This window comes from Myxine glutinosa, chromosome 7 (assembly GCF_964187855.1).
Source record: "Myxine glutinosa chromosome 7, kmMyxGlut1.1, whole genome shotgun sequence".
Classification (NCBI taxonomy): domain Eukaryota; kingdom Metazoa; phylum Chordata; class Myxini; order Myxiniformes; family Myxinidae; genus Myxine; species Myxine glutinosa.
In genome coordinates, this window is record NC_136267.1 from 170,008,594 (window position 1) to 170,024,948 (window position 16,355).

The 16,355-nt window shown below is 48.8% G+C and overlaps 1 protein-coding gene across 1 annotated transcript in view; it reads left to right on the top strand.

The window, feature by feature from the left end:
• LOC137430674 (E3 ubiquitin-protein ligase MARCHF9-like) overlaps nt 1-16,355 on the top strand; it is a 308,642-nt gene that overhangs the window by 34,664 nt on the left and 257,623 nt on the right. The window contains exons 4-5 of the mRNA XM_078781216.1: nt 7,658-7,710; nt 10,220-10,556. Coding sequence (XP_078637342.1) covers nt 7,658-7,710; nt 10,220-10,556 — 390 coding nt within the window. The remainder of the gene's footprint in view (nt 1-7,657; nt 7,711-10,219; nt 10,557-16,355) is intronic.

The window sequence follows — 16,355 nt, forward strand, 5'->3', positions numbered from 1 at the left end:
TCAGCGTCCTAGGGGTTATACGGGGGTTTGCCCCCAAAATAGGTATTTGCTTTCTTCTTCAAATCTACATAAACAATTTCGATAAAACTTGACCACAACGCTCATCACCCATGATGGACTAAAGGTTGTTCACAGCATTTAAAAAAAAATCATGGGTTTGCCCCCAAAAATAGGTATTTACTTTCACCATATTTTGTGGGTTATCCACGCCTAACAGTTCCTGGGTTCTACCAGGTGAGCCCAGGGGCATTGCCCTTATTTTTATATAAAGCGTGGGGATATAAATGATAGTTTCAACTCCAGAGATGATACTTTCAGGCTGCTGGTTTATCCGAAATTTATTCGTGGTTTGTATGGGCTTGTCAACGATGGCCTCCACTTTGCGAGTTCCCAGATAAATGTGTGTCAGTGTCCATGGTGTGAATTAAATCCACATTTTGTGTAGTTTTGTAACGCTATTCCGAAACTAATTGTTTTTAAACACGATTTTAGCCCAACTCATTACTCCTCCAATTTCTTGTCCAATTGTCTTAATTGACTCGTGCTGAGTTTTCATTACTCAAAATGAATTGCTTCCCATTTGCAACGACTCGTCAAAGTGCAAATAAAATATATATACAGACTTGGCATTTAATATGGAATATATATTTTTTCTTGACTTGGGTTTACTTTCTTAACTCAGTATATCAATCTGGTGAGTTTCTTTTACACTTTGGTGATTTATTTGTTAAAAGAACCATGTCACTGATTGTCTGTCGCAGCAAGAAGTCAACAACAGGATTATATCACAGGTGGCATGGCAAAATGTATGGACAGGTGCATTTGATGATTGGCTTCACAGTCGGGTATACAAGGGTTGTTGCGTTCTGTATTAGTGGAAAACAACTGCTGCACGTCTCCAAAAGTTATTGCCGCTTCCTCTGGAGATGGTCTGTCAACTCGACAATGCTGTTTGTCATGGAGTGGTGGCTTTACGAAATTACGGCATGAAACAGCGTGCTATTACTCGGCAGTATGGCATCACTCAAGGTCAGGTGTCCAAGATCCTGAAACGAAATGCTCATAGGGGTGTCCCTACTCCAATACCGAGGCCAGGACGTTCCCGCAGAACCACAAGGAGGGATGATCGCCAGCTGCACCGGTTAGTCCGCAATGGCCGTACCAAGTCAGCTAATCGGCTTAGGGCTGAGTGGCAGCAACTGACAAATGTGTCTGTATCCAGAAGGCTAGTCAACCAACGACTGGTTCAAGCAGGCTATCGTGCCAGGCATCCCCTGAGAAAGCCACGCCTGACCAGACAACACCGCCAGCACCGAATGCAGTGGGCCAGAGAGCACCGTCAATGGCAGCCAGGACACTGGAATCACGTGATCTTCAGTGACGAGTCTAGATTTCTGATCTATCGTCAAGATGGCCGCGTCCGAGTGCGCAGACAAGTGCATGAAGCCTACAACAAAGATTGTATAGGGCCAAGAGTCCAAGCTGGAGGTGGTGGGGTGACCGTTTGGGCTGCTTTTCATGCAGGGGGCAAAACTGACCTGGTTGTTCTGAATGGAAACCTGAACCAGTTCAAGTACAGGGCCATTCTGGAAGAAACATTGCTTCCATTTGCTCGTGCAGCCTTTCGAGGAAACTTTGTATTCCAAGATGACAATGCACGGCCTCATCGTGGTTGCATGATCCAACACTTTCTTGCTGACCGTGGTGTAGAGCATTTGGAATGGCCTGCCATGTCCCCGGATATGAATCCGATAGAGAACTTGTGGGCAGAATTAACGTGTCAAATCGACCACTTGGACCAGCAGCCGACCTCTGTGTGTGAATTGCAGCAGGCTATTGTCACTGCACGGCAAGCGATTCCTGTCCAAACCTTGGCAAATCTCGTGAACAGCATGCCTCAACGTGTACGTGCTCTCCTGAATGCTCGTGGGGGTTACACGAAGTACTGAACTGTAATTTTACTGTCCATAATCCCAGTCGTAATTTAACTTTTGTTTTTGTTAAAAAAAATTTTGGCTAATGTGCAAAATAGAGATACTTCTGGAAAACGTACAGAAGTTTAACACAGTACTGTCCATGAATCGAGTTCGATATCAGTTTGCATCACTTTCAAGGATCAATTTTTGTTTTGAAATGTCAAATGTGGTTTTTGTTTCTTTTAAAGGTCACATTAACAAAATCTAGAACAATTTCATCATAATTCCAATGAACTTTTGGTTCTAAGACATCTTGAAAAGTAAGTTCACCCCCACAAAAAAAAATTCCATATTAAATGCCAAGTCTGCATATATATATTATATGTACACACACACACACACACACACACACACACACACACACACACACACACACACACACACACACGCACGCACACACACACACACACACACACACACACACACACACACAGTGGTGTCTTGTTCTTACATCACTTATCAGTTCAGCTGAGCAGTTTTTCATTAGAATTGTATATCCGCTCACTAAGCGGATACACAATTGGGATATACAATTCTGATTGTGGCTAGCTTAAAACATTAGGGTCTTGAATTTGAGCCCCAAAAAGGTCATTAAATAATACCAGGTGGGTTGACTCAACCTGTCATCCTTCCGAGGATGGGAAAATGAGTACCAGTTGTTTTTTCGTTCGTGTAAGAGCTAACACATAACACAGGAGAACAGGCACATACCCAAAAAACACAATAAACTAGAAAGAGCAATCAGAGATTGCAGACCCTCGCCAGGACGTGTTTTCATTGGTTTTTAAGGCTTTTGGGTTAAAACAAATATGGCGGACGACCCAGGTGACCGATGACGTCATCATTAAAAAAAAAATTCTCCACCAATGGCAATGTATCTCGAGATGATGATCAGGTAGTTTCATCTTGATCGGATGAAGTTTTGTACCTGTCGAATTATGACGTCATAATGGAGGCACCTATGACATCATCATTAACATATGTTATTCCCCAAGGGGTACACGGTATAAAACAAATTGACAACTAGGAATTTCAGGAAAGACTTTGGAGATTGAAAGAGGTGGATTTGGGGTGTTTTAACAGGGGTAGAAATAATCAAGGTTTTGGATGGGGGAAGATAAGAGATGGTGGTGAACAGCTGTTTTAAAGACCTGGAGGGAGGAGTGGGATAGAAGAGAGTGTGGGAGATTGTTCCAGAGGCGGAAAAAAGAGGAAAGACTTTGGAGAAAGACGTTGGAATTTCAGGAAAGACTTTGGAGATTGAAAGAGGTGGATTTGGGGTGTTTTAACGGGGGTAGAAATAATCAAGGTTTTGGATGGGGGAAGATAAGAGATGGTGGTGAACAGCTGTTTTAGAGACCTGGAGGGAGGAGAGGGATAGAAGAGAGTGTGGGAGATTGTTCCAGAGGCGGGAAAAAAGTGGATTGAAAGAGTGAAGGTGAGCAGAGAGTCTTCATTTTGGCAGTCTCACCAGAAGAGGGTTGCTGACAGATCTTGTGCGTCCTGCAGGAAAACTTGGGGGACAGAGGACAGACATGTAACCAGAGCAGGGGGAGTAAGACCAGAGAGGAGTCTGTAGAAGACAGAAAGACCACCTACCTGCCTGTGGTGAGAGAGAGAAAGGCCTTCTTAATCAGCTTCATAATGGGAGATACCAATGATTCTGAATGCCTTGGTTTCAACTGCGTGAAGTGGAGGTGGGGCATGAGGCAGGAGCACCAGCCCAGAGGGGAGAGCAGTACTCCATTGAGCTGCGGATGAAAGCTTTGTGTGTGGTGAGGAGCTCCAAAGTGTCCAGAAAGGACTTCACACAACGGAGGATGCCCAGACGGCAACTGGCTTTGGAGGCCAGCTTGGAAATGTGGTTTTCCCAGGACAGATCATGGCAGATAGTGAGACCCAAATGCTTGACTGACAGAACTTCTTCAAGAGGATTTTCAGAAAGTATATGGGAGGGTTGTCCAGACGGTCTTAATGGAGAGGCAAAGTGAGAGTGTAAGATTTGTCAGGATTGAAAGGCATGTTCCACTTGTTTGACCAGTTTGTGATTTGTCCAGGTCTGCAGAGAGTGAAGAGGCTGCTGCCTGCCGATCTGAGGGTTGAGATATGGAGCGGCAGAGAGTGGAGTCATCAGCAAAGAGATAAACAGGATTTTCCAGAGAGTTGGAGAGATCATTGATGAAGACCAGAAAAAGCACAGGGCCCAGAACACTGCCTTGAGAAACTCAAGCCTGAACAGGAAGGGGAGATGAGAGAATTCCATTCAGGGCCACACGTTGACTGCGACCAGAGTGGAAGTGTGTGGAGGTTTTCTTGGATACCATAGGAGGAGAGTTTGGTGAGCAGTTGCAATGGGGGTGCAAGACCATAACGAAGGCATGAGATATGTCAAGGATGTCCAAAGACAGCAGACGCAGCATGTCCAAAGTAGAGTGACCTGGTCTGAATACAAATTGATGATCAGAGATCAAGCCATTGGAGAAGAGGAAGGATTTAATATCAGAAGCGATGATAGATTCCATGACCTCGCTGATGATTGGGAGCAGGCTGATTGGCCTGTAGTTGCAAGGATCTGTTTTTGCACATTTTTGTGCAAAGCAGTGATGTTGACTGATTCCTAAGCTGATGGCAGATGACGTTGAGCAAAAGAGAGGATGAAAAGAACAGAGAGCGGGTGAGATAGAGCGACATTGCAGGAATTTTTAGACCCGTGGGCTGATGCCGTCTGGTCCAGTTGCAGAATCAGAGTCGATGTTTGACAGAAACTTCTCCACCTTGTCAGGAAAGAAGGACACAGAGTCCAGGAGCAGTTTGGTTCGACTGGGTAAGGTGGGTACAGAGAGAGAGACGGGTTTGGGACACAAGATTTTGAGGCAAACACAGAGTTGAGGCAGTCGGCTTTTTCACGTGCGGTGTCAGCTGTGTAGCTGTTTGAGGTAAGGGAGGGGATGGAGGGGGAACAAACACCAGAAACAGATTTGAACAGATGCCACCAGGATTTGGAGGAGGGAGACAGGTTTGAGAGTTTGAGAGACAGGTTTGAGTCTGTGCATGAGAGAGCAATTTACTTTGGAAGAATTCCCAAGATGAGTTGATGTCAGAGGCAGTGGAGATGGGAGACCAGTCCAGATAATTGATGGCTGCTTGAAGACCGTCCCAGTCAGCCTGAGTGAAATGCCAGACTCGTCGGCGCTGAGGAGGCTCTCTGAGAATGGCCAGAGAGATGTCCATTTTAACGAGGAAATGATCAGATGATCGGATTGGAGCAGAAAAAGAGCAGCAGATATTTGCAGGGAAGTTTGTCATAACTAAGTCTAGATCCGGGTCGGGAAATTGACAGATTGTGTCAGTCTGAATGATTCGCAGAGGTCTTTTGCTGAGGTGCTGTGGCTGGTGAGAGAGGTACCCACACCCAGCCAGCTGGCATGATGACAGTTGAAGTCGCCTCATATGAGGAAGAGAGACTTCGGATGAGTGGATAGAAGTTGGTCCATGTTGTCAGACAGCGAGATGTAAATGGAGTCATCACTGTTTGGTGGACGGTATAACACACATATGAACAAAAGGTGGGAGCGGAGAGGAAGCCGTAGCCAGAGGTACTCCTGGGAGTGTGGTGGAGGGAGGTCAGTGCAGGGATAGTGAGGAAGAGAGTTTTGATAAATATAGCAACCCCACTACCAGGACGAGGCTCAGGTATATCACACCGGAGGAGGGAGTAATTAGGAAGAGATATTAAGGAATCAGAGACAACATGAAAGAGGAAAGTTTCTGTTCAGCAGAATCATTCAGATTCAGAAGCAGAATCAATCAGTTCAGAATCATTGGAATCTCCCACGATGAAGCTAACTCTGAGGGCCTTTCACTCACTCACCACAGGCAGGTTGGTGGTCTTTCTGTCTTCTACCGACTCCTCTCTGGCCTTGCCCCCCCAGCTCTCTCTGTGCTCTCTCCCCCAAATATTCCTCCAGGTCACACAAGATCTGCCAGCAACCCTCTTATGGTTAAACTGCCAAAATCTAGACTCTCTGCTCACCTTCACTCTTTTATTCCTCGCTTTTCCCGCCTCTGGAACAAACTCCCCCACTCTCTACAATCCCACTCCTCCCTCCAGGTCTTTAAAACAGCTGTTCACCACCATCTCTTGTCTTCCCCCATCCAAAACCTTGATCTTTTTCTACCCCCGCTAATTTACCCGAGATCCACTTTTTTGAAATTCCAACTTATTTCCTGGAAGTCCTTGCAGTGTACATGTGTTTTATACCTCTCCCACCTCCCCCCAAGCCCTCTCCCTCCCACAGATCTCTCGATGTCCCTGCTCTCAAATTTTGTATTTGTGTCCTTCCCCCTCTCTCTCCACCTTGTCTACCGCTCCCCTTATTATATGTTTTAAGTGTCGGTTTGAGTTTTTGTGTGATTAATGTTAGCTCTTTCACGAGCCTTGATCTTGTATACAAAAAAAAAAAAAAATTACTGGTAATACTTTACTTTATTGGTAATACGGGGTACTGCATCAGCACCACAGCTGCACTCGCAGCAATGATGCAACCAACAACCACAAGCTGTATACAAAGTAATAATAACTAGAAAACATATGAAAATGCAAAACCCGTCCATGTCCATTTGTATTACGTTTCTTCTTCTTCTGCTTCTTCTTCTTCTTCTTCTACTTTTAGCTCAAAATAACAAAATAGTTTATAAACAAGAGCAATCAGATTGAAAAACCTCGCCAGGATGTATTTTCAGTGGTTTTTTAAGGCTTTTGTATCAAAACAAATATGGCGGCCGAACCACGTGACCGATGACGTCATCATTATTTTTTTTTCTCCACTAATTTATTTCTGGATTATGCTCAATAAATTTCATCTTGCTCGCATGGCCATTTGGACGCACCAGCTACATCGCCACGGAAGACAGGCAGGCCAAAGACACGCCCCGAGGAGCCGTGATTGGCCAGGGTGGAGCAAGAAGCACTCGCTATTGGGCGGGGGTTGACCAACAGGAAGGCAGGAGCAATAAGCTACCCGCTGATTGGTGGAGGGAAGGCCGAGGAGGAAGCAGAGCGCCGATTGGCAAGGACCACCGATGACATAAGAGGCGGACTGTGCGCTGATAGGTGGAGAGCTGACAAGGTAGTGGTGACCTGCGGGCAATGGTGAAGAGGGCCGATGACGTCACGAGACGGCCAACAAAAGAACTCTCTGGCCGGCATTTTGTCCTCTCTGTCTCTTTGGATCCTTTTTGTCTGCCTTCCCCGTCACAGGCAGCTTTACCAGCAAAAGCGGTTGTGTGCCGGCATCGTCACACCATTCTCCTGTTCGTCTGGCATCTGGGCATCGAGAGCTGCAGTTGACAGGCAGAGACGACGCGTGGGCGAGCACTAGAGCGTGACGAGGCCGGGGTGAGCGAGATGCCCGGTGAGGCCTGGCAGCGAGCGAGCGGACCGCGGCCTTCTTCCCGCCAAGAACACCACCGTGTCCGGACGATTCCTGACGAGAGCAGATTAGAGATAAGTGCACTAAATAATCGCACTATTATTTTATCCAGTTTACCTTTCCCTTTGTCTGTTTTTAAGTCTGGTGTGGGGGACGTCCCGGATAGGAATTTAGTTTTACCGTCACGTTTTTCTTGTTACCGGCATTCCATTTAATAAACCTGTTCATTTTTGTACATTTTAAATCCAGTTCGTGCGAGTTATTTTCTTTGCAGTCTTTGGGACTCCCGGCGATCGTGACAGGTAAGCTTCAGCTTCCTCTTCCCCGTTCTTCCCCCGCATATATAAAATCCGCATTTGGGCATCGCCTTCGGAGTAAAAGCTTGCGTTTGGCCTTCCGTAATTCTCCTGGTGTTAACTGAGAGCAGTCACGTGACAATATTTACCACTATTCATATTTTCTCACAAAGTTAAGAGTTCATCAACCACGTGACACATGCAAACAGTATAAAATTGCCCTTGCGTTGCACATTAAACTGCAGCCTCGTCCAATCAGGCAGCAGCTTTGACTCAAGTTAAACACAACTTAAAATGATAAAATCTAAATAAAGGATGAAGTGAAAACGGTCATTTGCCGCCATCTCGAAACGCAGCTCCAGCCCCAACCAAAGGGCGATCACGGTCTCGGATCGGGACCATCATCACTCAAACGTTCTTGGAGACGCGGGAGTATGCCCGGGAGTGACGTCACCGGGAACACGTGGCTATGGAATGTTTGTCCGAGTCAGAGCCTCCTCGTATGAGCATCGGAGGAGGATGGAGGTGCACTCACCCTCCTCGTTTCCCACCCGTCGCTACTTTCCATGGGTTTCGCACTTCGGTTCTCGCTGCGCCACGATGATCAAACCACCGCCGTCCGCGAGGGTGATGCGCCTCGCACCGCGCATCCCAATCGAAGGCTTTTCACTCCCGGTGAGCTGCCAGGAATCCGGAACATCCATGTATCCAAGGTGAGAGCACGACACGGGCCGGATGCGCAGCACGTTTCCTCCCGATTCGGACTCCGGGCCGGACAGGACCGGTGTGCGACTGTGCGGTGATCGGACGCTTGGGGTGCCGCCCACGTGCTCTCTCCCCCATGGAGGCGACGAGGCATGACGTCACGGCTCGCGCGCCTGAAGCTGATGCTGAGCTCGAGGTGGGCACGTGGTTTTTGTGTCGTGCACTACCGAGTACTGCAGCGTACACACCGACTGTGCTCGTACCTTTATGATTATGTCCTCTATTTCCCCTTTAATTCATTCACTCTGGTATTTGCAGGACGGCTTCGAGCACTTGGGAGAGCTAGGAGCGGGAAGAGTTCCCCGAAAAGGCTTGGACAACCCAAGCAGCTGGTGACTCAAATCGGTGGGGGAGGGGGGAGGAAGTTCTGACCGGGGGGAGGGGGGAGGAAGTTCGGACCGGGGGGAGGGGGGAGGAAGTTGGGACCAGGGGGAGGGGGGAGGAAGTTCGGACCGGGGGGAGGGGGGAGGGCGGAGGAAGTTCGGACCGGGGGGAGGGGGGAGGGCGGAGGAAGTTCGGACCGGGGGGAGGGGGGAGGAAGTTTGGACCGGGGGGAGGGGGTAGGAAGTTCGGACCGGGGGGAGGGGGGAGGAAGTTCGGACCGGGGGGAGGGGGGAGGAAGTTCAGGCCGGGGGAAGGGGGAAGGAAGTTCGGACCGGGGAAGGGGGGAGGAAGTTCGGACCGGGGGGAGGGGGGAGGAAGTTCGGACCGGGGGGAGGAAGTTCGGACCGGGGGGAGGAGGGAGGAAGTTCGGACCGGGGGGAGGGGGGAGGAAGTTTGGACCGGGGGGAAGGGGGAGGGGGGAGGAAGTTCGGACCGGGGGGAAGGGGGAGGGGGGAGGAAGTTCGGACCGGGGGGAGGGGGAGGAAGTTCGGACCGGTGGGAGGGGGGAGGAAGTTCGGACCCGTGGGAGGGGGGAGGAAGTTCGGACCGGTGGGAGGGGGGAGGAAGTTCGGACCGCGGGGAGGAGGGAGGAAGTTCGGACCGGGGGAGGGGAGGAAGTTTTGACCGGGGAGAGGGGAGAGGAAGTTCGGACCGGGGGGAGGGGGGAGGAGGTTTGCACCGGGGTTCGGGGGTCCGGAGGTTAAGACCGGGGGGAGGGGGAGAGGAGGTTCGGACCGGGGGGAGGGGGGAGGAAGTTCGGACCCGGGGGAGGGGGGAGGAGGTTTGGACCAGGAGGAGGTTCAGACCGGGTGGAGGTGGGAGGAGGTTCGGACCAGGGGGAGGAGGTTCGGAACGGGGGGAGAGGAGAGGAAGTTCGGACCGGGGGGAGGGGGGAGGAGGTTCGGACCGGGGGGAGGGGGGGAGGGGGGAGGAGGTTCGGACCAGAGGGTGGGGAGGAGGTTCGGACCGGGGGAGGGGGTTCGGACCGGGGGGAGGGGAAGATTCGGATCGGGGTGGGGTTCGGATCGGGGTGGGATTTGGATCGGGGTGGGGTTCGGATCGGGGTGGGGTTCGGATCGGGGTGGGGTTCGGATCGGGGGTGGGGTTCGGATCGGGGTCGGGTTCGGATCGGGGTGGGGTTCGGATCGGGGTGGGGGGGTGGTGAAGGACAGATCCACAGAGTATAAGGAAAAGGACGGGGTAGAGGTATTAGGAGGAAGAGGTGGCGGCGGTGGGAAGGAGGGGTATCAGGGCTGGTGAATAGTGAAGGAAGGAGGAGAGAGAGAGATCGGGGAGGGCGCATCTCCGGCGCCGCGGCCACGAGACACGGGAATGCCGCGGCGCCGCTCGGCCTTGGATCTTGAAGGCGATGCCAAGGGCTGCGGCTGTTGTGGCCGCTGCCGCCTTTCTTCGGCGATCTGAAGGCGTTGTTGCTGAAGCGGCCCGCGTCGGCTGCCTCCGATCCGGGAAGCGCGGACGATGCGGCGCAGACGGTTGTGGCGGCGGCAGCATTCTTGGCGGCGACGACGAGCCGCCCCGCGGTGGGTTCGGCGGCCGAGGCGAGCGGTGCCGCCGACGACGAGGATGAGGAAGAGGAGGAGAGCGTGCTGTGCGGACAAGGAGCGGATGCGGAGTCCCTGGCAAGCGGGAACACCGGGACTCGGACTCCGCTCTGCAGGATCTGCTTCCAAGGACCGGAAAAGGTTTGCTCCGATTCCCACAAGCGGCACCTGCGCTACACACCTGCGCTACACACCTGCGCTACACACCTGCGCTACACCGTGAAGACCCGGTGTGACGTGCGCATGTTGTTTGAGAGCAGGTACGGCCATGTGACGCCGCTTCGGTATTCACGGCGGCACCTTACCTGCTGCCCACAGTTTCCAGGTCGCCGACTACTCTTAATTGTAACACAGAGCTACCTGCACCAGTGCAGCCTCACAGGTGCAATTCCACCACGAGGGTCTGTCTACCTTCTACTAGACCTCCGTAGTAATATTTTTTGGAGGTCTTGGAATACGAACTCGAAGCTTTTAACGCTCCGTGTAATCCATAATTTGTCGGATAACTTAGATCGACGAATTGCTGTAAACGGGGTCGACTGTACAAGTTGGAAAAGCTGATTTGAACTTTTTAAAAGGCTTTTTGTCGATGTAAGTAAGACCTTGTGCAGCACCAGGGATGCTCTCCTGATTGAGGTCGCGAAATAAGCTGGGGTGAGGGGGAGGAGCGAGGGGCGGGGCGAGATTCTCATCTTCACATCAATCACTCAATTGCGTCACCTGTGTGTTGCTGGGGCAAGGTTTTCATCTTCACATCACATCATTGAATTGCGTCACATCACATGTGTGTTGCTCGGGTGAGGGGAGGGGTGGGGCGAGGTTCTAATCTTCACATCACATTATTAAATTGTGTCATGTGTGTATTGCGAGGGCAAAGGGCGGGCGAGGTTCTCATCTTCACATCACATCACATCATTGAATTGTGTCACGTGTGTATTGCGAGGGCAAGGGGCGGGGCGAGGTTCTCATCTTCACATCACATCATTGAATTGTGTCATGTGTGTATTGCGAGGGCAAGGGGAGGGCGAGGTTCTCGTCTTCACATCACATCATTGAATTGTGTCATGTGTGTATTGCGAGGGCAAGGGAGGGCGAGGTTCTCGTCTTCACATCACATCATTGAATTGTGTCACGTGTGTATTGCGAGGGCAAGGGGAGGGCGAGGTTCTCGTCTTCAAATCACATCATTGAATTGTGTCATGTGTGTATTGCGAGGGCAAGGGGAGGGCGAGGTTCTCATCTTCACATCACATCATTGAATTGTGTCACGTGTGTATTGCGAGGGCAAGGGGCGGGGCGAGGTTCTCGTCTTCAAATCACATCATTGAATTGTGTCATGTGTGTATTGCGAGGGCAAGGGGAGGGCGAGGTTCTCGTCTTCAAATCACATCATTGAATTGTGTCACGTGTGTATTGCGAGGGCAAGGGGCGAGGTTCTCGTCTTCACATCACATCATTGAATTGTGTCATGTGTGTATTGCGAGGGCAAGGGGAGGGCGAGGTTCTCATCTTCACATCACATCATTGAATTGTGTCATGTGTGTATTGCGAGGGCAAGGGGAGGGCGAGGTTCTCGTCTTCAAATCACATCATTGAATTGTGTCACGTGTGTATTGCGAGGGCAAGGGGAGGGCGAGGTTCTCGTCTTCACATCACATCATTGAATTGTGTCATGTGTGTATTGCGAGGGCAAGGGGAGGGCGAGGTTCTCGTCTTCACATCACATCATTGAATTGTGTCACGTGTGTATTGCGAGGGCAAGGGGAGGGCGAGGTTCTCATCTTCACATCACATCATTGAATTGTGTCACGTGTGTATTGCGAGGGCAAGGGGCGGGGCGAGGTTCTCATCTTCACATCACATCATTGAATTGTGTCACGTGTATTGCAAATGCTTGTCTACGAGCTTAGAGCGGAGTGTGCAGAGAGATAAAGTAATCATGCATGCACATGCATGTTTTGGTGCATCTAGGTGCACCTTATTGTCATTCCCAATCCATTCCCGGACCTGGCAGGATACCTGCGAGGCATGCACGTTCCTGTGCGCACACTTTCCTGTGAGACGTCTATCCTGGGTTGGAATGTCGACCCAGATATTTAACCTGTAATCCTGGTGTTTCTCATCGAGATCGAGGCATCGCTCTGTAGATCTGTCTCTCGGAAGGATGTTGAGCCAGAGTACCCGTCTGCGAGCACTAGTTGTTGTATCATTCATTCATTCGTTCATTCAGTGTCTTTCACAAAGAGTAAGCGAGTTTTCACCGGCCCCTTGACTAATTCCAAATTCCTGCCCAAATCACCTTCAGTTGAATGTCAGGTCTCGACAGCCGGTTCATGAAAGACCCTCGGATGGATGTTAAATGGGTGTCGCGTCTACCAGCATTAGTTGGTGGACGTTGAAGATCCCATGGTGTCCTTCTCGCAGAGTAGGCGAGTTATCGCCAGCACCCTGAACAAAGTAGATGGTATTCATAGAATACTTATCCTGCGCAGCCAACTTGGTGCGAGCCAACTCCTTTGTTTTTGAAGGGCTTTTTCCTTTGATCCAATATGGCTGTCAGACCACGTAAGCGATGACATCATAAATTTATATTCTCTAATATAATTGTTGTGTACATCACGCTCAAGAAATTTGAAACTGATCAGACTCAGCGTTGTCCCTGTCGAATTATGACGTCATAATTAAGGCACCAATGACGTCACCGTTAACAACGCTTATTCCCCATGCGGAGTTCTTTGCAATGAGCCACGTTTCAATTTTTTCCGCGGAGCAGTTTCGGAGATATAGAGGTGCAACGTTTTTTGGTTTTTCCAAGATGGCACCTGTACCATGTGACCTATGATGTCATAATTGTGAATAAAAAATTCGACAGGCAGAGGCGCTCCCACGGTAAAATTTTGTGTCAATCAGACGAACGGTTGCCGAGAAAATGAATTTTTAAAATGCAGACACGCACGTACGTAACCGATCGCCTAACCCTGCTTTTCTCTTCCCGAGTGCAGGGTAATTCCAAATTCATTCCCTAACTAGATGGTATTCATAGAATACTTACCCTGTGCAGGCAACTTGTTGCGAGCCAACTCTTCTGTTTTTGAACATTTTTTTTCTTTGATCCAATATGGCTGCCAGACCACGTGAGCGATGACATCATAAATTTATATTCTCTAATAAAATTGTTGCATAGATCACGCTCAATACATTTCAAACTGATCAGACTAAGCGTTGTCCCTGTCAAATTATGACCTCATAATTACAGCACCAATGACGTCATCGTTAACAACACCTATTCCCCATATGGAGTTCTTTACAATGAGCCAGGTTTCAATTTTTTTCCGTGTAGCGGTTTTGGGGATATAGAGGTGCACCTTTTTTCGGTTTTTCCAAGATAGCGCCTGTACCACGTGACCTATGACGTCATAATAATCATTAGAATATTCTACAGGGGGGAGGCCCTCCTCTGGTGCAAATTTCATGTCAATCGGACCAACGGTTGCCGAGAAAATGAATTTTTACAATGCAGACACGTACGGCACACGGCACACGTACGCAACTGAATGCTTAACCCCGCTTTTCGCTTCGCGAGCGCAGGGTAACTACTGCTGGTAAGGCAATGGCAAACCACCCAGCATAACCCTTGCCAATAAACTGCTTCGACGGCTGTAAAGCGTATGTGTGGTACGTACCAGATCTCAGATGGCTGTTGCATGGTGCATTGGACAAGGAAGATTGTGGTGGGTTATTAATTATTAGGGAGGAAAAGCAAACATTAGTTGTTGTTTTGCAATCGTATTAACCTTGTAACCCAAGGATTGTGGACCTTGTGGCTTTTCTTTGCATCTCAAAACGTCGCATTATTATTTATTTATTTATTGCCAATGATAAGCGGTGTGTCTCTTTTATTATAGTTCGCTGCTCTCTGATTGGTTGAATCGTTTTTTGGACATAGCTCGGTAAGTAATTGTCCGATTAATATGAAACCTTGAAAAGGCACATCCTCGGGTCCCCAGCAATATACCTGGCAAGTTAAAAGTATATCGGACCCGTGGTTGTCGAGAAACAGCGGTCACAGACAAACAAACAAACGTACAAACGTACAGAGATTACTGGAATTATAGATAGACTAGGGCATTGCCCGTACTATATCTATATCTAAAATTATATCCCCCCCCCCTCTATTTACATGAAATGGTTTGGTCCAAAGCGAACGGCTTGCGAGTACGGTGACAATCCCCCCCCTCTATTTACATGCAATGGTTTGGTCCAAAGCGAACGGCTTCCGGAGTTTGGTAAAGAAATCGCCATCGCGTGCACAAACGCGCAGGAAAGCGAATGAATCGCAAATTCGGTTTTATTAGTTTTAAAACATAGTTTAACGCCAACATAGTTTGCAAACGTGAAATAAATGAATACGCTCTCAAATGTACCATCCGAGGCAGAGTGTGTCCTCCACGTTCGGCACACGCGATCGTTCGCTGCTCTCTGATTGGTTGAATCGTTTTTTGGACATAGCTCGGTAAGTAATTGTCCGATTAATATGAAACCTTGAAAAGGCACATCCTCGGGTCCCCAGCAATATACCTGGCAAGTTTCAAGTATATCGGACCGGTAGTTGTCGAGAAACAGCGGTCACAGACAAACAAACAAACGTACAGACGTACAGAGATTACTGGAATTATAGATAGACTAGGGCATTGCCCGTACTATATCTATATCTAAAATTATATCCCCCCCCCCTCTATTTACATGAAATGGTTTGGTCCAAAGCGAACGGCTTGCGAGTACGGTGACAATCCCCCCCCTCTATTTACATGCAATGGTTTGGTCCAAAGCGAACGGCTTCCGGAGTTTGGTAAAGAAATCGCCATCGCGTGCACAAACGCGCAGGAAAGCGAATGAATCGCAAATTCGGTTTTATTAGTTTTAAAACATAGTTTAACGCCAACATAGTTTGCAAACGTGAAATAAATGAATACGCTCTCAAATGTGCCGTCCGAGGCAGAGTGTGTCCGCCACGTTCGGCACACGCGATAGCTCGCTGCTCTCTGATTGGTTGAATCGTTTTTTGGACATAGCTCGGTAAGTAATTGTCCGATTAATATGAAACCTTGAAAAGGCACATCCTCGGGTCCCCAGCAATATACCTGGCAAGTTAAAAGTATATCGGACCCGTGGTTGTCGAGAAACAGCGGTCACAGACAAACAGACGTACAAACGTACAGACAGAGATTACTGGAATTATAGATAGATTACCCTCACCAGAGGAGAGGGTATTGCATTTGAGTCCATTTGTTTGTTTGTTTGTTTGTTTGTCTGTCTGTCTGTCTGTTTGTTCGCACAGAATAAATATGATTTTCTCTGCAACCCCTTGGTCCGATTGACAGGAAATTTTCAGCACCGGTGCATCTCCACCTGTAGAATTTTTTGATGATAATTATGACGTCATAGCTCACTTGGTTCGGCCGCCATATTGGAAAAACCGAAAAGCTTTGCACCTCTATATCCCCGAAAGCGCTGAATAGAAAAAATTGAGACATGGCTCATTGTAAAGAACTCTCCATGGGAAATAAAATATGTTAATGATGATGTCATAGGTGCCTCCAGTGTGATGTCATAATTCGACAATTACAAAACTTGATCCGATCAAGATGAAATTTCTTGAGCGCCATGTCGGCATAAACTGGTTGAGAAAAAAAATAATGATGACGTCATCGGTCACGTGGTTCGGCCGCCACTTGGAAAAATCGAAAAACTTTGCACCTCTATATCTCCAAAAGCGCTGAATAGAAAAAAATTGAGACATGGCTCATTGAAAAAGAACTCTCCATGGGGAATAAAATATGTTCATGTTGATGCCATAGGTGCCTCCATTATGATGTCATAATTTTTTTTTTTTTTTTTTTTTTTTTTTTTGTATACAAGGTCGAGGCTCGTGAAAGAGCG